General features: G+C 36.8%; 3 protein-coding genes across 3 annotated transcripts in view; all 3 read left to right on the top strand.

The window, feature by feature from the left end:
* The first annotated feature begins 243 nt into the window (after nt 1-243).
* Nucleotides 244-16,960, top strand: nol6 (nucleolar protein 6 (RNA-associated)). The gene is made up of 26 exons (XM_051892837.1): nt 244-417; nt 613-837; nt 1,020-1,136; nt 1,254-1,430; nt 4,517-4,685; nt 4,985-5,119; nt 5,214-5,377; nt 8,024-8,144; nt 8,250-8,308; nt 8,399-8,500; nt 9,056-9,171; nt 9,257-9,434; nt 9,556-9,678; nt 9,772-9,920; nt 10,831-10,906; nt 11,009-11,149; nt 11,238-11,355; nt 13,129-13,283; nt 13,406-13,569; nt 13,676-13,828; nt 13,906-14,003; nt 15,381-15,505; nt 15,613-15,702; nt 15,796-15,996; nt 16,111-16,212; nt 16,349-16,960. The coding sequence occupies exons 1-26, from the start codon at nt 376-378 to the stop codon at nt 16,496-16,498; spliced, it is 3,450 nt and encodes a 1,149-aa protein (XP_051748797.1). The 5' UTR covers nt 244-375; the 3' UTR covers nt 16,499-16,960.
* Nucleotides 16,961-17,453: 493 nt separating this feature from the next.
* Nucleotides 17,454-22,459, top strand: arsk (arylsulfatase family, member K). The gene is made up of 8 exons (XM_051892841.1): nt 17,454-17,878; nt 18,091-18,220; nt 18,328-18,487; nt 18,635-18,917; nt 20,386-20,557; nt 20,638-20,862; nt 21,163-21,378; nt 21,535-22,459. The coding sequence occupies exons 1-8, from the start codon at nt 17,762-17,764 to the stop codon at nt 21,807-21,809; spliced, it is 1,578 nt and encodes a 525-aa protein (XP_051748801.1). The 5' UTR covers nt 17,454-17,761; the 3' UTR covers nt 21,810-22,459.
* Nucleotides 22,460-23,370: 911 nt separating this feature from the next.
* Nucleotides 23,371-25,193, top strand: part of cert1a (ceramide transporter 1a) — a 32,890-nt gene continuing 31,067 nt past the window's right edge. Inside the window, 1 exon segment of the mRNA XM_051892840.1 lies at nt 23,371-23,842. Within this exon segment, the coding sequence (XP_051748800.1) occupies nt 23,756-23,842 (87 nt within the window). The 5' untranslated portion in view covers nt 23,371-23,755.

Raw genomic sequence — 25,193 nt, 5'->3', positions numbered from 1 at the left:
ATTATACCGCGACAAACATTGTTTTTATTTCTCCACAATTAAAAAAAAAAATCGATTTATTCATGTCCGTGAGTTATATTTATTTGATGTTTATAATATAAAATCAGAAATTATTCTAATATATTTAATATTCCCAGAGAGGCGTTTAATGTATCTCTACCAACCTTGACTATGTTTGGAGGCGGAACCAAAGCTCAGCAGCCAATCACTGAAGGATTACATGCACACGGACCAATCAGTAAACTCACGAATTTAGTCCTGGTTTAGTGTGTCCCATGTGTTCCCCATGTGAGCGACGCGTTGATTCAGAAGAAATTGTAAATTAATGAGTTATTGTATTTACGCTTCTAAAAGCTTACTGCAATTTCTGTCAAAATGAAGAAAAAGTGGAAGGAATCGTCATTAACTGAAGAAAAGGTTCGTAAAGTTTGGTGCCAGGCATTTGTTTTATAATTTTACTTAGCAAAGCTGCATTACCAAAATACACCACTTCTGCAAATTAGTTTAAAAATATTCAAACCTTTACTTTTTTTAGTTCAGTAAATGCATATACAGAAAGTGTTTTAAATCTTTATTGAAGAGTAATAACAACCGTAACATCCCTTTCAACAGATGGAAGAACCAGATAACATTCAGAATGAAGAAGGAAAAGAGAAAAAGAGTTCAAAACAGTCTGAGGACCCCAAGCGAAAGGCAAAGGACACAGTCTCAGATGCTGGGGTCTTACGGCCACTCAAGCTGTCCAAAAAGGAGCTGTACAAAGCCCCCACAGTGGAAGAGCTCAACCAGCTGAAAGAAGCAGAAAATCTCTTCCACTGCAGCATATTGAAAATGCAGGTCAGAAATCACATGCATATTTTACTGTCTCATCTAGTCGGCTCACTGATTGCTCAGTGAGCTGCTTACTGCATGACATGGCTGTTAACTCACTGTGGATTATTTATCAGTGTATGAGAATATGGGCATTATAATAATATATTCAGCTTTACTTATCACTGATTCATATTGTTGATGTTCAGATGGAGGAACTGCTGAAAGAAGTGTCTCTTAGTGAGTACAGGAAGAAGCTGGTGGACTCTTTTGTGAAGGAGGTTACAGATTTCCTGCAGTCTGTGCCTGAAACTGAAGTTGTGGAGGTCAGAAATTTGTGAAGCATTTACATTATCATCAGTAGCATCAGCGCTGATTTTTTTTATTGATCTCTATGGTAGCTGTCAACATCATTTTCTTATTAGCATTCTCCTTCTCTCTAGTTGGATGACCTTTCATGGTTGCCAGGTGTTGAAGTCCCATTCCTCCTTGTCCCGCCTACAGCAAAAGGCAAATTTCACATGGAGCCTCCTGCATCGATCAACGTGGTGGGCAGTTATCCCCTGGGGACCTGTATCAAACCCAGAGTCATTGTGGACTTGGCTGTCACTATTCCAGCTGTAAGTTATATCCTCCAAAACAACTGTGCTGTGTATGCAGCATATTTCTCTCTCTCTCTTTCTCTCTATCTAGCATCTATCCTCCCATCGTTCTAGGATCTATCTGTCTGTGTGTGTGTGTGTGTGTGTGTGTGTGTGTGTGTGTGTATGTGTGTGTGTGTGTATATATATATATATATATATATATATATATATATATATATATATATATATATATATATATATATATATTAGTTGATTTAACACATTAATTTAATTAATTAGTCATTGAAAAATAACAAGAATAAAATGATTTAAGCTCCCACCCGAGACCTTAGTAGGTCATCTTCTGTTTACAAAAATGCCTTTGTATTATTTTATATCACTCAAGGAGCGCAATATCACATGAGTGCCTTTTTTTGTCCCGAAAAGCATGAGTGCAAATGTGATTTTATACAACCGTTCAATAAATAAGAAGTTAATATTGTGTTATATTTTAGACACAATATCGTCTGATTTTTTTATAAAATATTACCTATAAAGCTAGAGCAGAACTGTTGTGCATCTCCAAGCAACACACAGCAGTGTTTCGTTTTCAAATGAATTCGCATATTGAGTTAATCAGTCACGTGAACCAATGATTCAATGGATTATTCATAAACACTGCTTCCCGATTTGCATACTATCCACCCTATCTGCCCGAAATAGTGTTGAATATTACTAATGTCACATGCTATTTAGGATGGATAGTATGAATGAATCGAATGAATGAATGACTCAGTGATTTACTCATTTAGACATTTACTGCCACCTACTGGCAGTTTTTTGTTTCTTTTTTAGAGATTCACTTTACTAAAAAAATAATTAATATATTTCGGGGATAGTTTACCCAAAAATTAAAATTCTGTTTATTTACATTTTCTCACCTCATGTCATTTCAAACCTGTATCACTCTCTTTCTTTTATGGAACATGAAGATCTTTTAAAGAATGTTGGTAACCAAACTGTTTTGGTCTGTAAATATATCTAAATACCAATTCAGATGCAGCCTCTTAAAAACAAAACAAAACAAAAAACTAATGGCCGTTGTAGCCTAAACGTTTGTGTAATAAACTCTTGTGTTGAATCAAATAAAATATTTCTTTCTAAAGCTATTTTTTGTAATTTCGATTTGATACTTTTCTCATTCAACACAATAATGACTTTAAATTATCAGCCAAATATATATATATATATATATATACATACACACACACACACACACACACACAGGTGCTGGTCATATAATTAGAATATCATCAAAAAGTTGATTTATTTCACTAATTCCATTCAAAAAGTGAAACTTGTATATTATATTCATTCATTACACACAGACTGATATATTTCAAATGTTTATTTCTTTTTATTTTGATGATTATAACTGACAACTAAGGAAAATCCCAAATTCAGCATCTCAGAAAATTAGAATATTACTTAAGACCAATACAAAGAAAGGATTTTTAGAAATCTTGGCCAACTGAAAAGTATGAGCATGTACAGCACTCAATACTTAGTTATGGCTCCTTTTGCCTGAATTACTGCAGCAATGCGGCGTGGCATGGAGTCGATCAGTCTGTGGCACTGCTCAGGTGTTATAAGAGCCCAGGTTGCTCTGATAGTGGCCTTCAGCTCTTCTGCATTGTTGGGTCTGGCATATCGCATCTTCCTCTTCACAATACCACATAGATTTTCTATGGGGTTCAGGTCAGGCGAGTTTGCTGGCCAATTAAGAACAGGGATACCATGGTCTTTAAACCAGGTACTGGTAGGTTTGGCACTGTGTGCAGGTGCCAAGTCCTGTTGGAAAATGAAATCTGCATCTCCATAAAGTTGGTCAGCAGCAGGAAGCATGAAGTGCTCTAAAACTTCCTGGTATACGGCTGCGTCGACCTTGGACCTCAGAAAACACAGTGGACCAACACCAGCAGATGACATGGCACCCCAAACCATCACTGACTGTGGAAACTTTACACTGGACTTCAAGCAACGTGGATTGTGTGCATCTCCTCTCTTCCTTTAGACTCTGGGACCCTGATTTCCAAAGGAAATGCAAAATTTACTTTCATCAGAGAACATAACTTTGGACCACTCAGCAGCAGTCCAGTCCTTTTTGTCTTTAGCCCAGGCGAGACACTTCTGACGCTGTCTGTTGTTCAAGAGTGGCTTGACACAAGGAATGAAACCCATGTCTTGCATACCTCTGTGCGTAGTGGTTCTTGAAGCACTGACTCCAGCTGCAGTCCACTCTTTGTGAATCTCCCCCACATTTTTGAATGGGTTTTGTTTCACAATCCTCTCCAGGGTGCGGTTATCCCTATTGCTTGTACACTTTTTTTCTACCACATCTTTTCCTTCCCTTCGCCTCTCTATTATCTGAACAGCCAGCTTCTTTTGCAATGACATTTTGTGTCTTGCCCTCCTTGTGCACGGTGTCAATGGTCGTCTTTTGGACAACTGTCAAGTCAGCAGTCTTCCCTATGATTGTGTAGCCTACAGAACTAGACTGAAAGACCATTTAAAGGCCTTTGCAGGTGTTTTGAGTTAATTAGCTGATTAGAGTGTGGCACCAGGTGTCTTCAATATTGAACCTTTTCACAATATTCTAATTTTCTGAGATACTGAATTTGGGATTTTCCTTAGTTGTCAGTTATAATCATCAAAATTAAAAGAAATAAACATTTGAAATATTTCAGTCTGTGTGTAATGAATGAATAATATATACAAGTTTCACTTTTTGAATGGAATTAGTGAAATAAATCAACTTTTTGATGATATTCTAATTATATGACCAGCACCTGTGTGTGTGTGTGTGTGTATATATATATATATATATAATATAATATAATATAATATAATACAAAGTTTATTTCCAACCTGCTTCAGCATACCTGCCTTTGTGTTTTCAAGCGATCCTGAAGAGCTTTTGTAGCTGCTTCAGGTGTGTTTGATTAGGGTTGGAACTAAACTCTGCAGGACAGTGAGTCCAGGAGCAGGGGTGAAGACCTCTGGTCTAAAACTATTGTGTATTAATTCATTCTGTTATAATATGGTTTATCTTCTCTTTGAAGTCTATTTTGCACCCAATGGATGCCATTAACCAGCGGTACCCACGAAAGCGAGCACTGTATCTGGCTGGCCTGGCACAGCAACTCTGCTTCTCAGAGGCTGTGGGTTCACTGAACTACTCTTGTCTCCATGGCAACCGACTTCGCCCAGTCCTACTTCTCAAACCCCCAGGTACAATTTTTCAAATAGTAGCTTGTGACACTCATTAGCTTCTTCAAAGTGTGCATCACATTTACTTTCAAATGCTTTCATGCCAAAGCAATTTACATGGACGTGCACGTACTGTGTCTAGTACTGTTATTATCTGCTCACATCATTTTGGCTTCCAAGTTAATTGCTGTTTAGCAGACTATTTTCTTTTGGTGTTTGGAGTACATTAATAGAAGCGACCCTGTGAAGAAAAAAAAGCCTGTTTTTTCATCATTGCTTCAAACTAAAATGATCAAGTAACCTTTGTGTTTGACCTTTAGGTAAAGACAGCAGTAAGGTCACATTGCGGATTCATGCCATTCCTCCTCCGGACTTCCTCAAACCTAGCCGCTTTCATCCTCAGAAGAACAACATCAGGACTGAGTGGTTTACAGGTGTTGCCAATAAGCAGCAAGGTAATGAGGAACTTTCTGAGATGAGTCATTTCATGACTAAGGCAGCACACATACTGTCATGTCATAAGATTTTTCTGTCATTTTTATCATGCAGAGAGCAGTGAGCCTGCTACTCCTCATTATAACAGCACAGTTCTTGGAGATCATCTCCCACTGTCACATCTTCAGTTCCTGTCGGCCATCAGCGCACAGTGTCCTGCTTTTGGAGAGGGTGTGGCCCTCCTCAAAGTGTGGCTGAGACAGAGAGAACTGGACCAGGTAAGACCACATTATTTCTGTATGCACATGTCATTTATTACCTACATTGATATCAAAGTAGTGACGTGAATAGAATAAGTGACAACCTGTTGGAATGATTTATCTTGTTGTATGACCTTTTATAAAACAAAATATTTAAATTCAAAATAATACAAGTACATGTACATTATACTTCACTGTTTATACCATTTTATTCATCATGCACTAGCCCTTTTTTATTCCATCCATTAGTTTATATATATATATATATATATATATATATATATATATATATATATATATATATATATATATATATATATATATATATATATATATATATATATTAGTAAAACCCCTCACATTTCAGCAACCATTTTATTATATGTTCTCAAGGGACAATACTATAGAAATGAAAATTGGATATACTTTAGAGTAGTCAATGTGCTGCTTGTATAGTTCATATTTACTGTCCTCTATAAATAACTCAACATACAGCCATTATTGTATAAATAACTGGCAACAAAAGTGAGTACAGTGAACATGTCAAAACTGTGTCCAAAGTGTCAATATTTTGTGTGAGCACCATTGTTATTTAGTACTGCTTTAATCCTCCTGGGCATGGAGTTCACCAGAGCTGCACAGGTTGTTGCTGGGATCCTCTTCCACTCCTCCATAATGACATCACGGAGCTGCTGGATGTTAGACACATGGTGCTTCTCCACCTTCCGCTTGAGGATGCCCCACAGGTGCTCAATAGGGTTCAGGTCTGGAGACATATTTGGCCACTCCATCGCCTTCACCTTCAGCTTCCTCAGCAAGGCAGATGTCATCTTGGCGGTGTGTTTGGGGTCATTATCGTGTTGGAAAACTGCTGTTTCTGAAGGGAGAGCATCATGTTCTGCTTGAGAATGTCACAGTACATGTTGGAATCCATGTTTCCCTCAATGAAGCAGAGCTCCCCAGTACCAGCAGCACTCATGCAGCCCCAGACCATGATGGTACCACCTCCATGCTTGACTGTAGGCAAGACAGTTTTCTTGGTACTTCTCACCAGGGCTTCACCACACATGCTGGACACCATCTGAGCCAAACAAGTTTATCTTAGTCTCATCAGACCACAGGACATGGTTCCAGTAACCCAGGTGAAAAAAAAGTACATTTCTATAATGTACTTAAAGTGCTTTATTTTTGCGCACTAATTTTGTACTTAATATACTAAAAGTTCTTCTTTAGTACTTCTTAAGATAATCTTAAGAACATCTAAGTGTACTCAACTGTGCTATTTTGAGACACCATGAAATATGAACTGTATTTAAAAAATGTATTTAGTTACCACTTGTAGTACACTATGGTTTCAAGTATACTATAAGTGGTAACTAAATACATTTTTTAAATATAGGGATAGTATATTAATAGCACAATTTAGTTCATATTTCATGGTGTCTCAAAATAGCACAGTTGAGTACACTTAGATGTTCTTAAGATTATCTTAAGAGGTACTAAAGAAGAACTTTTAGTATATTAAGCACAAAATTAGCGCGCAAAAATAGGGCACTTTAAGTACATTATGGAAGTATACTTTTTTTTTTTCACCTGGGAATTCATGCACAGGACAGGTTGTCTTTAGCAAACTGTTTGCGGGCTTTCTTGTGAGCCAGCTTCAGAAGAGGCTTCCTTCTGGGACGACGGCCATGCAAACCGACTTGTTGCAGTGTGCGGCGTATGGTCTGAGCACTGACAAGCTGATCTTCCGCTTCTGCAACCTCTAAAGCAATGCTGGCAGCACTCACGCGTCTGTTTTTTGAAGCCAGCTTCTGCACCTGACGCACAGCATGAGAACTCAACTACTTTGATCGACCCTTGCGAGGCCTGTTCCGAGTGGAACCCGTCTTAGAAAACCTCTCTATGACCCTGGCCACTGTACTGTAACTCAGTATCAGGGTGTTACCGATCTTCTTATAGCCTAGGCCATCTTTGTGGAGAGCAACAATTCTAATTCTCAAATCCTCAGACAGTTCTTTGCCATGAGGTGCCATGATGAACATCCAGTGATCAGTATGAGAGAATTGTGCTCAAATATCAAATTTTATCTGCTCTAATACAAGATACACAAATTTGTATGGTCCTATCAAGCAGACAAAAATATGAACATGATGAATAGGACATGTGGCTTTGCATGGTTAAAAGATGTAGAGCTGTTATCACTTAAGGTGTACTCACTTTTGTTGCCAGTTATTTAGACAGTAATGGCTGTATGTTGAGTTATTTTTAGAGGACTGTAAATCTGTACTACTATACAAGCAGCACATTGATTACTCTAAAGTATTTACAAGTTTCATTTCTATAGTATTGTCTCTTGAGAAGATATACTAAAATAGTTGCTGAAATGTGAGGGGTGTACTCACTTTTGTGAGATACTGTGTATATATAATTCTTAAATATATACATTTATGTATGTGTATTTATATATACATAATAAATATACACAGTACACACATTTTATGTAAATACAGTTTTATTTTGGATGTGATTAATCTTTTTACAGCGCTTTTATATATAAAGACTTTTTTTTAAGATACAAATGTCGTTTTTGTGCAGTCAGATAAAAGGAATAAACGGATCACAAATTCTGTTTAATAAATACTGTTTCTGTCACCTCTTTAGGGTGCAGGTTGTTTTTGCGGCTTCCATGCATCAATGTTAATTGCTTATCTTCTGTCCACACACAAAGTGGGCAAAAGCATGAATGCCTACCAGCTGTTCAGGAATGCAATGCACTTCTTTGGTAAGAGAGGTCATAGTATAACTGCTTTTTATAACCTGTTACTATGGTGGTTATTGAACTGTATTAATCAGCTTAATCATCTGCTTCATCATTTCACATTTTCAGCTTCCACAGATCTGACAGAGAACGGTATCACCTTGGCTAAAAACCCAGACTCAAAGGCGGTGAGCAGAAGGTTTTTTTTTTTTTTTTTTTTTAATAACCTGTTTTGTCTTTTTTGCATCACCATGCCTTTCACTTTTCTCCTGCTTTAGCCCTCACTGCAGGAGTTCCATGCAGCTTTCTCTGTGGTCTTTGTGGACCCATCTGGGCATCTCAATCTGCTTGCAGACATGACAGCATTTACCTACAAACAGGTGAGCTCTGATGTAGTATCACTTTAGCTCAGTGATAATGTGATGTTCACTTACAGACTTCAGTTTATAGAATTGGCATTTAATGTAAATGTAATGTTATTTAAGTGTAAAAAGTTTTTAAATAAAGGCCCCTTGACCTGTACATAAAAACTGTAATGAGATTGTCTTACCAGCAGTCCACTATTGTAGTCAAAGATTTGCTTGTCTGCCAAAATAATGTAATGCTATTGAAATATCTTTATTTAGGGCAGTGTTATTATCGTTAACTAAAATAATAAAAAAAAAGTAGTTAATTGAAATAAAACTAAAATAAAATAATAACTTAAACTAAACAAAAGTTATAAAACTAAATACAATTATGAAAATGACAAACAAAAAAAACAACAACAAAATGACAAACTAAAAATAAAATGAATTACTAAAACAAACAATAATAATATATTAATAATACTAAAATAACACTTTATAATATATTTAATTAATTTGATAAAAGTATTGAAATTGAAAGTTTAATCGGTTGACAGCCATAATCCAAATGTTTCTGATTTGTTTCAGATCCAGCATGAGGCATCACTCTCGCTGAAGTTCTGGGATGATCCGACAATAGACGGCTTCCATGCTCTGCTCATGACGTCCAAAGCCATGATCAGAACATATGACAATGTCTTTCAGTAAGTGTCCTTTAACACAAACCTGCTATTCATGTGTTATTAAATTGATGTTTTTCCGAACACTCTTTCCCTCTCTCATTCTCAGACTGAGTGAGCTGGTGAATTTGCAAGCCTCTTGTAAAAAGCTTTCACTCCTGAATGAGCTCATGGACCACAGCGGGAACTACGTCCTTAGTGCACTTCCCTTCATTTTGTCCCTCTTGCAGCGAGGGCTTGGAGAAAGGATCTACCTTCTGGCACACTCACTCCCTCAAGACCCTGAGGTACATTCATTAAATTGCCACTACATGCCTCTTTTAATGATCAGATTGGCTATTTTACCAATTAAAGCATTCCTAAACAGTCTGAATGCATTGTTTTAATGTGTGTAAATTATTTTTGCAGTGGCCGGTGGACAGTGCACCTCCTAAACATAAGGACCAGCCACCTTTGAGCATTGGTTTGATGCTGAACCTTGAACGTGCTCTCTCTGTTCTTGAGAGAGGACCGCCAGCAGATAACCCCAAGGTAAACTAGCCCACATGTGCACAGATGTCTGTGTAAGTGTCTTATAGTTCTGTAGCAGTGTCCAAACACCCTCTCTGTTGTTGGTGTTTCAAGGCAGCTGAGTTCAGGCAGATGTGGGGCTCTCGCTCAGAGTTGCGGCGCTTCCAAGATGGAGCCATCACTGAGGCAGTGCTGTGGTCAGGGAACTCCACCTGTCAGCGGAGACTCATTCTACTGGAGATCATCACTTACCTACTACAGCTGTACGTCTCTGTTCTAGCCATTATATTACTCAACTTAAGTACACTCTCTAAAAGTGCAATAAAAGTGGTATGCTGCATTCACACTACCAGTGGCTGGTGGTCAGGTCGCTAGTGGGCGTTCTCACTACTGGTTGCCTGATAACGTTTGTGAACGACATTCACGGATGTTACTCCATGTTGATTCTTGCCTCTACAAACAAACATTTTAGAAGGAAAAGCCTAAATATAAACAGAATCGGTACATAAATGCATAATATTAAAGATATGGGTCTTTGCCATCGTGATTATTTATCTGCAGCGAAAGCACAAGCGCTGGTCCATCTGGGTTCACGAAACCATTCAGGTCACTGACTTCACTCCTATTGTTTGTCGATCTTCATTTGCATAAAGTTAAACATATCTCAGCTTTGTCGTGTCGATGGACACAACTACATCCTGTTGCCAGTGGTCATAAAATTAAAATAAAATAAATCAAAATATTATTATAGAATGTATTATTATGGAAATATTAAAGTAATGCAAATGACAAAAGCACATGACAAAACAGCTAAAACTTAGTATAAAAAATAAAAAAATAAAAATTAAAAAATTAAAAGCTCAATTCAAAAAATTTATAAATAATAACTATTGTTTACTACGAATAATACTATAATAGTATATAAATAATACTAAAATAAAATAACACATTGAAAATGGATACTATTACTGAAATATACCGAAATGAATTTGAGTCAAATCAAATTAAGATCTAAATCAGAATCTAATTGAATATTTATGTCAAGGTGGTACTGTGGAACATTTAGTTTCTTTTTATTGTTGGCATAATATTTTTTGTTTTTATAAGTTTTTCTCTGACACATTTTTGCATAAATAACATTATCATGTTATTTGCAATTTTCTCTCATTTTAGTCATGCCGATATCCCTGAATCATGTGTGAGATTTGTTGGTGGACATCTGGATGATATCATCAAAGTTAACAAAGAGGTACTTCATAAAAGTGAACGTACTACTCATTAAATGTGTGTGAAAATTGATAAATGGGTTGCTTTATCTGCACAAGCTCACATTGATATTTTTGTCACCCAGATCTGCACTACAGGAGAGGAGGAGAGTCTGAAGGTGGTTCAGGCTTATGATGATCTGAGCAGGAAGCTCTGGCAGTTGGAGGGGCTGCCACTGTCTATTACATCAGTGCAGGGTGCCCACCAGGCCTTGAGATATACACAGGTCAGCCACCTCCTAGATATATTCAGTTGTGTGATGTATTCAAGTATATCACTTAATTTTTCTGTTTTTCCTCATTTGTCCTCTGCAGGTTTTCCCACCAGTTCCTGTGAAGCTGAACTATAGTTTTTTTGACAAAAAGAAGAACCGTCTCGGGTTAGTGCCACAGGAGGACAAACCTTGCCCTTATTACATCACCCCTATTAAAGGTATTTTTTTTCGTTTTGTCTTTTGGTTTTTCATAATTCTTATGTTCCAAACCAGTCTGACCCTCATTCACTTTCATTATATGAAATAGAGTGGCTAGGATATACTTTAGAAGTTCAACTTTCTTATTCCATGTAAGAAAGAACGTCATAAAGGTTTGGAACGACATGAGATTTGACACAATTTTCTTATCACTTTAAAATGCTTCTGCTCACTGCATATTGCTACAGGGATGATATATTTGTTCAGTATCAAACCTATAGGATTTTTTTTTTAATTTACTTTTAGAATTATTGCAGAAAATAAGCTCTGTGACCAACAAAAGTTTGTTTCTTAGACATTTTGTTCATCAAAATAATCTTCACCGATTGTCATAACTTGCATGAATTTTGAAGCCTAAATGCAATTTACAGAAGAAAAAAGCCAAAGTTAGAGTAGGAAAGTCTGAGTTAGAGTAGTTTGCAAGAACAGGAGTATAAACACAATGAAACTGTAAAAGTGGACTAGTGAGTAGATGCGTTTTACTGTTTGGCATGATGACGTTTAATATCGCCAACCTCTCTAGTCCTATTTAGCCGGTTTTTAGCAACCACCTTTTTCAAGACATTGAAAGCTTTAAATGGTTAGTTCACCCAAAAATTCTGTCATTAATTACTCACCCTCATATCTTAATTTGTGTTCCGAAGATGAACAAAGGTTTTACGGGTGTGGAATGAGTAATTAATGACAATTTTTGGGTGAACTAACCCTTTAAAATATTTTTGATGAAATCCAAGGTTTTTTTTTTTTTTTAATCCTCAATAGAAAGCAACAAAATTATCACAATCAAGGTCCTGAAAAGTAGTAAAAACATTGTTTAAATAATGTGACTGCAGTGGTTCAACCTTAATGTTATAAAGCGACAAGAATAACTTTTTTTGTGCAAAAACAAAAACAACTTTATTCAACAAATTTGTCTCTCCCCTGTCATTCTCTTATGCTGTTTTCGTTGCAGTGCTTCCAGGTTCTATGTCAGAACGCCGACTCAGTATTGGCCGACGCCTGTTCACGTGAACGGCACAACGCATGCAAGTGATGCTGACGCAGGAGCCGGCCAATACTGAGCCGGCGTCCGGACGTAAACATGGAAGTGCTGAACTGCATTCACTGTGTCAACTGCATACAAGTTTGACAGGGTAGTGAAGAAATTGTTGAATAAAGTTGTTATTTTTGTTTTGTTTTTGCGCACAAAAAGTATTCTCGTCGCTTCGCAACATTAAGGTTGAACCACTGTAGTCACATGGACTATTTTAATGACGTCTTTAATACCTTTCTGGACCTTGAATGATGGTAATTACATTGCTTTCTATGAGGAATAAAAAAAAACCTTGGATTTCATCAAATTATCTTAATTTGTGTTCTGAAGATGAACGAAGGTTTTATGGGTGTGGAACGACAGGGTGAGTAATTTCATTTTTGGGTGAACTAACCCTTAAAAAAAAAATCACAAGGGGTATTACTGATGTAGAATAAAACGTGTTGTAGAATAAAATGTGAAACTATCTTGAGCTTGTGTTAACCACAGACCTTATATTTCAGGCATGTAAACCATTCAAAAAATGCATTGACTTTGATACTATGAAACTGCAAGTGGGTCATTTTCTGGGTTTTAGGACTCATTCCTGAAGCACTCTATTTGGTTTTTGATGTTCATGTTTTGAGTGCAGCTCCACAGATAAGAGTTATGCATGAATATGCTGTTATCTTTCATCCCCTTTTTTCATTTGTTTTTCTAGTCATTGTTCATATGGAGGGAAGTGGAAAATGGCCCAGTGAGCACCTGGCAATACGCCACATCAAAGCAGCCTTTCACATCTGCTTGGGAGAACTGCTTTGCAAACACCACCAATACAAATGTAATGCAACACCCACCTACCTGGATGTGAGCAAGGTAATGTGTGCACTTTTATTCATGTTGCTGTTGTTTTTCACATTTATGATAGTAATAATATTTTGTCACAATGGAGTTACAAGCACATTATTTCATCATACTTTATGTATGTATCCGTTCAGGATGGGCTAGCCTTCCGAATCCAGGTGGCCTATCACAGAGAACCGCAGATCCTGAGGGAAAGCCTGACCCCTGAGGGAATGCTGATATACAGGGACAACGCTGAGGCCCAGGCGCTGGAGCTGGAGACCCAGCACAAACCTTTCCTAAACAGCACCTTGCATGGGTACAACACACATACTTATACATGCACGATACACTCGTTTGGTTTGGCCTTATTTTGGCAAGTGGCTTGTTTAGATGAATAGATAACTTGACATGTTACATGTTAGGCTCCAGCAGCAGCATGGGTGTTTTGGTGTTGTGTGCCGCCTGGCTAAGCGTTGGCTGGCATCTCAGTTCCTTTTGGAATATATCCGAGAGGAAGCAGCTGACCTGTTGGTGGCTTCGCTTTTCCTACATCCTGCGCCCTTCACTCTACCAAGGTAATATGGCTCTCTGGTTCATTTATTTATTCACTGTTGTATTGTATACATGTATAGTGACGCCACACCTATTCCAGTTCTCCTCAGGTGGGGTTCCTTCGCTTCCTTCATTTGATTTCCACATTTGACTGGAAAAACAATCCCCTGATAGTTAACCTAAATGGGAAACTCACAGGTAAGCTTCACCTTTGATTTGTTTAGGGCTTGCTTGACTACAAATTTTTTACAAATCTTTCAGAAAAGTTGTGAACTAGTCAGCGGGTCTTACCTTTATATGAATGCAGTTTCTGTTTTATTTACTGTTTCTGGCATTTCTGCATGGGAGAGGAACAAAGAAAACTTATGTCCAGCTACTCATTCATGTTTTGAACTGTTTGGAGCGCCACTTGATTCATTGTAGGGTGGTTGATGAACTCAGACCACCTTAGGGTGCTTTCATACCTGGCTCGTTTGGAGCGTTTGTTTCGAATCCTGGTGCGTTTTCTCACTTAGTTTGGTTCGTTTAGGCAAATATGAACACAGCAATCGCACTCGGATCTGCACCAAAACAATCGCTCCGAGATCGCCTGAACGAGGTGGCCTTGGCCTGTATCATAATTCATAACAGCAAATGTGTTATATAAAAAGCAGCAGTATCTGATTCTGTGAGTGAGCACATTAGTTATCAAAGTTGAAAACCAAAGAGCGCTTCTTCTTAATATGTTGTGTTCTCTTCTCCGTGTATTGCAAGAATGCAGTCCCGACGAAGCCTTGCTTCGAGCTCTAACCGCATTATATAGGCTACATTCGTATAGCGTTTGTGTGTGTGGACAGTTACACATAAGCCACAACATGTTCGTGGAGCGAACTTGTCAATCCTGATGAATCACACAGACCATTAAGAGGACGGTTTTAGTCACATGTAACTTGCATAAACACATTTTGGTACACTTTGACATGTTGCTTTGTGAAAGCGAGCCGAACCAGGAAGAAAATGCAACATTGTAACAAATGAAGTCCCTATTTTGGAACAAAGCAAAAGATCTACAGGTCTGAAAATGGCCTTAGATGGCCATGGCTCACTTTTAACATTTTTTTTTTTTCTAATGTAGTCTACCATTCAAAAGTTTCTGATTTAGTGCTCAAGAAAAATGTCTTAATAGTATCAAAGTTGAAAACTGTTGTGCTGCTTAATATTTTTGTGGAAACCGCTTTTTTTTTTTTTTTTTTTTTCAGGACGCTTTGTTGAATGGAAAGTTCAAAAGAACAGCATTTATTCCACAGAAATCTTTTGTAAAATAAAATGTCTTTCACTTGCTGAATAAAAGTATTGATTTCTTCCAAAAAAAATAAAAAACTAAACTAAAATGCTTAATTCACTTTTTTACCACTTTAATATAATGTCTCACAGCTACACTTGGACCAAAGATTTTTCCTCCTGCTGTAGAACAACTGAAGTCATTTGATCCACGACTAGTCGACACAGTACTAGCACAATGACTAGTAGCAGGACTAATTGTCTTTGCGTGCCCTAAAATATTTGTGGATACTAAAATGAGTACTTTTCTTTCAGCTGCTGACCACACAGATATAAAGAATGACTTTGTGGCCTCTAGAGAATCTCTTCCCACCATGTTCATTGCCACTCCCAATGACAAGAAAGTCTCTGTGTGGACTAAAAAGGCTCCTTCTGTGCAGGTTTGTAGATGAAGTAGTGTTCTAAATTACCGTATTTGACAAATTGTGTTATAGATTTGTTATATGTACAGTAAATAAACCTAACTGGTGCTGTCTCCTTCACACAGATGCTCCAGCGTGCTGTCATGCTGGCGGCAGAGAGTTTGCGTGTTTTAGAGATGCATCTTATTGACTCCAGTCAAAAGCAGGACGCCCGGGTCAGTTCCTCTATATTTAGCCTGTGTTCTGCAAATTTATGCAACTGTCATCTTTTTGTCTTTAACCTCACTGTTTCCTTTTTTTCTTTCTAGGTGGTATTTCGACCTCCTCTGGAGGCTTATGACGTTCTGATCCACCTCGTTCCGCAGCAGGTTCCTCTGTTAGCTAAAGCTGTGGATCCTCCTGCCATCACCTACCATCGAGGCACCTATAGTGGCAACCCACTCGCCTCAGGAGGAGCTCTGCCAGTCATAGACTATGATCCGGTCCGACTGTATCTCTCTGAACTCAGGGTTTGTGTCATTTTTAATTCACTTTTACTGAATCTTTTCTATTATGCTTTGATAGACTTTTAAATACCCTTGTAGGTCAGATCCATCTTATACCAGTTCTCTTGTGATTTTTAGGATGCATTTGGAGATCTGGCTCTGTTTTTCAATGACCCATTTGGTGGAACCGTGATCGCAGTGCTGTGGAAGCCATCTGCCTTTGAGCCACAACCCTTCAAGGTTCCTCTTTTTTTTTTTTTCTTTTTTTTTTTTTTTTTTTACGTTTTTATTTACTATGACCCTGACTAGGGTTGGCAGAATTTAAGTCAGCTGACTTGCAATTAAGATTAAGACTTATGATTTTGTCTGTTCTCAGACATCTCTAATGAATGCCCGCCGTGTGGAGGTGAACGGAGATGTGGCAACCACAGTGCCAAACATAGAGGCCATCCTGCAGGATTTCCGCATCATCGGGAAGGGTCTCGTCAAAAAATTGGAACTAAGGACAGAAAAATGGGCTGTCTAGGATATGGCAGTAGTTTCTGTGGAAATAACTGTTTATCTGGATATATTCTGTGTGTTTACTTGTAACATTTCATGTGCTCGAATTGCTTTGATTAAATTCTCAGAATCTGCCTTTTGCCACAATGCATTGTTCTTCTGTATTAATTCTGTATTTAATTAATAAGATGATTTGTTTCTTTTATACAATGAGTGTGACCCACTTTTTATATATAAGACTGAATGTGGCTATGTAATGAAAGAGACAACCATATTATGCATAACTGAATGTAACAACATTTAATTTTACCCAGAATCAAAAGGAAGAAAAAAAATATGTATTGCATAAAATTTAGGACCATAAAGACAGTAATTCTTCATAATTTAGGAACATAATTATTTTCACTGTGACATCATGGCTGTTAAACACATTTCCTCCCATATTCTTAATGCTGCACTGTGGCAAATTAAAGAACATGTTGTAGTATGTGTTGTTCTCTTTGCTATATTTTCTCTATCTGTAATAGTTTTTGATTGTTTTGAAAGAAGTCTCTGCTCACCAAGTCTGCATTTTTTTTTTTTCTTACAAAAATTTAAAACCACGAAATTATGATTTACTATTACAATATAAAAAATGTTACCATTTCAATTTAAACATTATATATTCAATACACAAGCAAACCCGTGTATAAACACTTCACTCCAGTTTACATGCAGTTTTAATTACTCTGATTATTTGCTAATAAGTATGGTTATACCACACTCAGATAGGCATACAGTATGCATGTTACTGGCCATTGTTTTAATCTACTCACATCAAATTCAAAATAATTAATTATAGGGTGAATTCAGGTTGATTGGGACACTTTTTACAATTCATCTCAATGGCAAAAAGTGTCCCAGTCACCCTAAATTAACCCTATATTATTCAATACATTTCCTTCATAGATCACTCATGAATTTTGTCTACGGCAGTATTGAATGTTGTCCAGTAGGTGGCGATTTGTACCTGATTGTTTACGGAAAAGGAAAAGATGAAGGGATATCTTTAAAAATGAACTTGCATATTACAGATTACTCGAGGAAAATAGTAACTAAACTAAACCGACATAATACGGCCTTCTAATGTTATGTGTAAATGGACATGTCAGTGATAGTGGGATTTCATTGGATATGCAGAGCGGTCATCGCTTCTTAAGGAGAGAAGACGCAAAGAAGTCTCATTTTCAAACCTTCGTCGTCTTTAAAAGTCGTTTTTAAGACTCTGCTGGCATCTGGATGTAGAAACATGCTCATGTTCCGTGTGTTATTAGTGTTGATTTTTCATATGAACGCTCACTGCATGTATCCGAGCTGGACATCACATGACAGACCAAACATAGTCATGTTCATGTCTGATGCCTTCGTAAGTTACTCATTTTACACTATAATACTTTAAATCACGTGTCAGCTGTACCCATTAACTAACTTCCCAGTCGTTTTAACTTTGCAGAAATACTGGCTGTGTTTCAAAACCTAGAGAGTTGGCTAACTAGAAAGTAAACGCTTATGTAGGCAATTCACTAGGTTTTAAGACACAAACTGTGTTGTATGACTTTTGTTTTCTTATTTCTGAAGGATGGCAGGTTAACTTTTCATCCAGGAAATAAAGTTGTACAGCTGCCTTACATCAACTACATGAGGGAAATGGGTGCTGTTTTTCTCAACTCATATACTAATTCACCCATCTGCTGTCCTTCAAGGGCAGGTAGGGTATTAGTCAGTCTCTGTATATTGATATTTATTGTGCACCTACATTACAGAAACATGGTGATGAACATATTGATGTCCCTAAGTGTTTGTTTGTGTTGGCAGCTATGTGGAGTGGACAGTTTGTTCATTTGACTCAGGCCTGGAACAACTATAAATGTCTTGATCCCAATGCCACTACATGGATGGACGTCTTAGGAAAGAATGGATACCATACTCATAGCATGGGGAAACTAGACTACACTTCAGGAGATCACTCTGTCAGGTGACACTTGTGTAGACCCAAAAATGTATTTGGACACATGTTTTATAAAATGATAAAACAATACATATGAAGGCAAAATGTATTTGAACACTTTCTAGTACACTTGTGGTTACTCAGGATCTCTATAAACGCCTGTCTGTTGTTTAGTAATCGCGTGGAGGCGTGGACCAGAGACGTTCCATTCCTGCTGAGACAAGAGGGCCGTCCGGTCACAGAACTGGTGGGTGATCTCTCCACAAAGAGGGTAATGACTAAAGACTGGAACATCACTGACGCTGCGGTCCAGTGGGTCCGGCACACTGCTGCATCTCTCGCCCAGCCATTTGCACTGTACCTGGGGCTGAATCTTCCCCACCCGTACCGCACAGACTCCCTGGGACCCACAGCCGGGGGTTCCACCTTCCGCACCTCCCCATATTGGCTAAACAAGGTAAGTTGCTTGAGTTGCTTTGCTTGATATAATGGAGGAATGGATAATGTGTAAATGTTCAGCAAGAATTAGACAAAAAGCTCAATGAAGGTGCTCAAACACAAGTTGGCATGCCACAGCTTCATAAATAGAAAAATTATTTATTGCATGTTCTCACCAAATCTGTAAATGTTAGAATCTCATTCAAATTGGATGATTAAAACATTTAGGCTGCACTTAATCATGGGATTTGAATCCAGAGAATCAGATAGTGAACAAGGCTTGTCTCAAAATATTCATGCACTTTTTACAATCGCAGAAACTTTTATGCAGTGTGTTTATATTCAGTTTCATAGGGAAACAATTAAATAGCGACAGACAAAAGTAACATGAAAAAGTAAAACCAAAAGTAAAATGGAATTCTTTACACTTTGTAGTGAAGATAATTTGTCGTCGTCTTTTGAATTTGTTTCTGAAGACTTAAAGGGATAGTTCGCCCAAAAATTAAAATTCTGTCATCATTTACTCACCCTCAGGTTGTTCTAAACCAGCAACTGTCTGGTTACCCACATTTTTCAGAATATCCTATTTTGCGTTCAACAGAAGAAAGAAACTCATACAGGAGGGTGAGAAAATGATGACAAAATTTTCATTTTTGCATGAACTATCCCTTTAAGACAGTGGATTTATGCTGTAACATTTCCACAAATGGACAGGCAGGTGTTAAAACATAAACGTAAATGTGTTAATAAGATGTCAACCCAGAGCTTATAAATGTAGAGTGTGAAATCTTAAAACATGTCAGTCAACCCAAGATTAATTACTGTCTTAGGGTAAAGTATGAATAGTGTGAACAGGATAACCCAGGATTATGTTTACCCACAGTTAAAAATGACCCTGGTTTAACAATTTCAAGTGTAAAATCCCAAGAGTGACACTTTTACTTGTAAAACATTTGTGTACATCTCAACATTTTTAAGAAAACAGGTCAATTCACACTTTTAATCAGTGTTAAGTGTAATTATTAAATAAAACTATTAAAAATAGTTTTCAGTATTTGAAATAAAGCTTAAATTATAAATTTTAGATGTAAAACCTAAACTCAAAGTAAAAAAAAAGTAGAAATGTTGCTTTGCAAGTTGTAGAACTAAAATTACTGAAACTGAAAAATAAATAAAAATAAATCTAAATTCAAATTAGAAATATTTTTTTTAAAAAAGTAATAAAAATGACAAAAGCACATGACAAAATTACTAAAATTAAAATTTCAAATTTCAAAATAAGCGCTAATTCAAAATATTAACTAACACTATAATAGTATATAAATAATATTAAAAATAACACTATTACAAATACGCAATATTATGTTTGTATATTTTGGTTCATTATAATTGTAATTTTGTCCACAGCATGGTACACTAATAACAGTGTCAGTCCCACAGGAAGTTTATCTGAGCTACTGTGACACTGATCGTGTTTTCTCTCGAAGGTTTCTTACGATCAAGTGTCTATTCCGAAGTGGTTGCGGTTTGAAGATATGCACCCTGTGGATTTCTATTCCACCTTCACCAAAAATTGCAGTGGCCACTTCACGGAAAAAGAGATCAAAAACATAAGAGCCTTTTACTATGCTATGTGTGCTGAAACAGACAGCATGTTGGGTAAGCAGCCAGACGCATTTATAAGTGCTGTTTTGTCACTGTATTTGATGTAATGACATACTGTCATTCTGTGTTTGTAGGTGACGTGATAGCTGCTCTCAGAGACACTGGCTTACTGAACAGGACAGTCGTACTCTTCACTTCGGATCATGGGGATCTGGCCATGGAACACAGGCAGTTCTATAAGATGTCCATGTTTGAGGGCAGCTCTCATGTCCCTCTGCTTATAATGGGCCCAGGAGTGAAGTCTGGCTTTGAAATTACTCTACCTGTATCACTAGTGGACATATTTCCCTCTGTGCTTGGTAAGGCTGGGAACTAGTATTAATATAATATGTTGTTTTGTTATAGGCCGAGGTTTTTTACTGTCTTTTTGATCAAATAAATGTAGCCTTGGTGAGAATAAGAGGATTCTCTCAAAAACATGAATAAGAAAAATGGAAATAAAAATATATAATTTTAATAACATAACACATATAACAAATTATAAATAAGAAATGCAAACAAAAAAAAAAAAAAAGTTTCAGAATTTTTGAATTTGTGATGAATTATACCCTGGAATTGTTTTCATCTGTTTCCATCTGCTCTGTATGTGTTTTTGTTAGATCTTGCTGGTGTTCCACAGCCAGGGGGTCTCAGTGGTCACTCGCTGATCCCTCTGGTTTCTGAGGTCAGTGTTCATTCAGCTGAGCCTCATCCTGGCTGGGTGCTCAGTGAATATCATGGCTGCAATGCCAACGCCTCTACATATATGCTGAGGATTGCAGAGTGGAAGTACATCACATATGCAGATGGCTTGACCGTTCCTCCACAGCTTTTTAGTACGTTTTTTCTCATGATAGTTATGCTGAAGATATCTAATCAAACATATGTTCTTTTGCCATAGTATTCTGCACAACAAGGATGTGATGTTCCTGTTATGATGTTTTATATATCACAGCTGTCCTAAGTTAATGATTTCAATGTTCTTTCCACAGACTTGTCCAAAGATGAATCAGAATTGAGAAATGTTGCATCACATTTTCCTGATGTATGTCAGGACTTGGACAAGCAGTTACGCAGAATTTTGGACTACCCCAGTGTCTCCCAAAGTGTTCACCGCTACAATAAGCAACAGTTTCTGCAATGGAAGAAAAGTCTAGGGGACAGTTACACTCAGGTCATAGCCAACCTGCGATGGCATATTGACTGGCAAAAAGATGCCAAGTCCTATGAGAGAGACATTGAGGAATGGCTATTAGGGTTGGATTGACCATTCGATTTAGAAGTGTCCATGATCAGCGCAGACGATTCATGCTTCTATTCTGAACAAAAGAACAATGTGGTCTGCATAAGGGTACGTTCAGATGACAACAATGTACTAAAAACGGAAAAGTTTTTCCTTTGCGTTTGTTGCGCACAGACGACAACGTTGTCAAAACAATCCGTGTTCATCTGCGAAGACGACTAAAAACGCTGTATTATTCATGCCAGGCCAGTAGTTGGCGATGTCACTTTGTAAAGAAATACCACATGACTATAGACTGAACACATAATGCGCATGACATCACAGTTTTTACAAATTTGCGTTTTTGTCATTTACATGGACATGTTAACAGTATAGTTTTCAAAAACTTGCACTTTGAAACCCGTTTTCAAATGTTTGCGTTTTCAGGCCCCTAAAAACATAAAAAGTTTTCCATTTTTAGTTGAAAATGGTGTCGTGTAAACGCCCCCTTAGTCAAGGCTACTCAGATAGTGTACTTGAAACAGTTTGCATCACAAAGAGCTTACTATTATTACTACAGTTGCTTAAATAATTGCACTCTATTTTTCTTGTAAATAACCTTTTAAAGATCTGATTTTAATGTTTTTAAAGATATGGATGTAATTATTTAAATAAAGGCACTACCCTAGAAGTACTATGGTGGTACAGTGATAGGATTTTTAAAAATATATCTATATAAGTCACCATGAAAATCAAAATAGACAAATCTTTTTTTATGGAATTTTGAAGTATTTATTATAAATGTTTTATCTATGCACATCATTATTTATTTAAGTTTTAACTTATGTGTAATCTTTATTCAAAATAACTTACCCTCCCTCTTGCAGCGACATCTCTTCCCTTATGATGAGGGTGGGACAACCTGTCACTCACATGACATCACAGTAGTAGCAATCCACAACAAACCAATCAGTTCCTGATGGACAAAATTAAGTCCCACCCTACATATTTTTCTTCTTGTCCAAGAAGCTGTTTCACTCTCACAATAGGAAAGAAGACTATTACAACCGTTTCATGCCAGCTTTAAAGACCAAGTCAAATCCAATTAATTAAAAGCAACACAAAGTGCTGCAAAATTCATAAAAATAAATACAATATTTGAACAAATCCTCAAATAAATAAGAAAATAAAAAGAAATAATTTTAATAATATAATGCATATAATAAATTATAAATAAAATTGTACAAATATGCTTGCTTTTCTTTATGCAAAAATATAATCTTGAGATGAATTATGTCCTTTATTTGTTTCAGTCTGCTCTGTTTTTGTTAGATCTTACTGGTTTTCCACAGCCATCAGATGATATTCATACCATGGTATTAAATGATAATATTATCCTTATACCATCGTATTTACATGGCTCTTACTTAGTATGCCATGACATTATTATGGTACCATGTCAGAAAACATAATAATTGTGTACTCTTTTTGTTTTTGAACGTGATTTTTTGACACAATCCTGGGGTAAACAAGTGGAGGAGATGAAACATTGTTTCTGTAATACTTCGTGCTACCGAAAGGGGGTGATGTTAAAAAGCCAAAACTTTAAAACCCAGAAGACAAACGTGAAACGTGTGTGTACAGACGACAGCAGACAGTGTGTGTCAGACCCACAGTTTGTTGTAGACGTGCAGTATTGATGTTTTACTTCTATTGCAACACTAGTCACGTGAATCTTTAGAGTAAGGATTAAGTGCGTGGCCCTGAAGACACAAACTCTATCGATATATTGAACTCGTCGCTGCGTGTCGTCATTAGTTTGATCAGAGGTTTGATACTGGAGTAGGATGGGCTTTTACACCTGGCACTTTTTACCTCAGACCTTAAGCGATTTAAAAGCTAGTATTGGTGTTATGACTATTTAATTTATATCACAATCTAGATAAAATTAAAAACAGGACGGTCGCGGAATTTTTTCATAATCTTTCCTGATGTCGGACTGCAGCTCATCGGGTTCAGATGAGGATTTGGACCCGGAGTCAGAGCTGCTGGACGAGCTCGGCGGCAAGCTCAGCAAGGTAACAGAACTGTTAAACCCTACAGTTTTTCCAACTTTTATTAGTGTTCAACAGTAATTTAAGTTGGTGTTGTTGACATTCGTTGCTTTCGTTTGCTTCAATATCGCTAAAACGCCGCTTTTTGATAGTTTTTTGTGATTACGCATGTTATATCCTACCAATACTATCTGTAACATAAGCTATGTCACGTGAATCTTTGTGAATCTAAAGAATCTTTATAATGAACCAAGTGAACCGGTTTTGTGACAATCGATCAAAACGAATTGGCGAGCAGTCAATAAGTCGTATAGGAGAATCATTGCTTTCAGACCAACTAGCAGTGTATGGAGGACCAAACCTGCAGAGATTAAATACATAAATAAATAAATGGTTAGATATATTAAATGTAATTGAAAATAAATGACTTGATAAAACAAATATAATATTTATTAAATTTAGGAGCTTTTATTGTAAGTGCAATTTATATTTAGGTTCTAAATGTCTTGTAAATGTTTTATGAGGTGAATCATGGAATGTTTTAGAGCATGCAATAAATTATTCACTGAATCTTTTTTTCCTCTGATTAGCAAAAACATGAATTACTTTCCATTCTGAGGATCCAACTTCTAAATTTAGATTTCTTTTATATTTGAGTTTGTGTCAACAAAATAGCAGTCATTAGCAAAGAGACTTGGCATCATGGCAACAATTATTGTAGTTTGAATAATGTATGCAAGTCACCAGTGTTGAGGTACTTACATTACAAGTAAGTATTACATTAAATTACAAGTAACGTGAGTTACATAATCAGATTTTTCAAGTAACTAGTAAAGTAACACATTACAACCTCGTATTCAATATTTTGTTTCACTTGGAAATATGTCACAACACTGAAGTAAAGTTGGTTGCAACTTCCGGTTCACGGGGACTTTAAATTTACAACAAAATATCCGAGTTACTTTTTCAAATAAGTAACGCAAGTACTTTGTTCTTTCATTTATTGACTAGCAGCTCTTTTGTGTCCATGTTGAGAGAAATCGGGTGCAGAGCTGTTTGTACGCTGTGTAAACATGATCAATATTGTAGTTCTAGATTAAATGTGAGCATGCATTTATTCATCTCACTTGCACAAAAACAGATTTATTATTCCTCAAAATGAATAAAAACGTTCAAATGCAAACTCTGAATATTACACAAACCTGCAATAATTAAATGTTACTGTAAATGACACAAATATACTCTGTATTTAATCTCACTTTAAGCAATGTCTTTGCTGCTGACCTTCAATGATCCAATTCAACCATATGAATAAGCAAACATTACTTTAGATAAACATCACATTTGTTTATGGTTTGTTTGTTTGTTTGTTTGT

The sequence above is a fragment of the Ctenopharyngodon idella genome, chromosome 5 (genome assembly GCF_019924925.1).
Source record: "Ctenopharyngodon idella isolate HZGC_01 chromosome 5, HZGC01, whole genome shotgun sequence".
NCBI classification, from domain to species: Eukaryota; Metazoa; Chordata; class Actinopteri; order Cypriniformes; family Xenocyprididae; genus Ctenopharyngodon; species Ctenopharyngodon idella.
This window is presented reverse-complemented; position numbering and strand designations above follow the sequence as displayed.

What these genes read in the sequence shown, in the direction of transcription:
- arsk (XM_051892841.1), top strand. Translation starts at nt 17,762, where the DNA reads ATGCTCATGTTCCGTGTGTTATTAGTGTTGATTTTTCATATGAACGCT. An exon ending in CTGCTGTCCTTCAAGGGCAG is followed by an intron (nt 18,221 to 18,327) that starts GTAGGGTATTAG and finishes TTGTGTTGGCAG; the next exon opens with CTATGTGGAGTGGACAGTTT. An exon ending in TCAGGAGATCACTCTGTCAG is followed by an intron (nt 18,488 to 18,634) that starts GTGACACTTGTG and finishes TCTGTTGTTTAG; the next exon opens with TAATCGCGTGGAGGCGTGGA.
- nol6 (XM_051892837.1), top strand. Translation starts at nt 376, where the DNA reads ATGAAGAAAAAGTGGAAGGAATCGTCATTAACTGAAGAAAAG. An exon ending in CAGCATTTACCTACAAACAG is followed by an intron (nt 8,501 to 9,055) that starts GTGAGCTCTGAT and finishes GATTTGTTTCAG; the next exon opens with ATCCAGCATGAGGCATCACT. An exon ending in AGGCCTTGAGATATACACAG is followed by an intron (nt 11,150 to 11,237) that starts GTCAGCCACCTC and finishes TGTCCTCTGCAG; the next exon opens with GTTTTCCCACCAGTTCCTGT.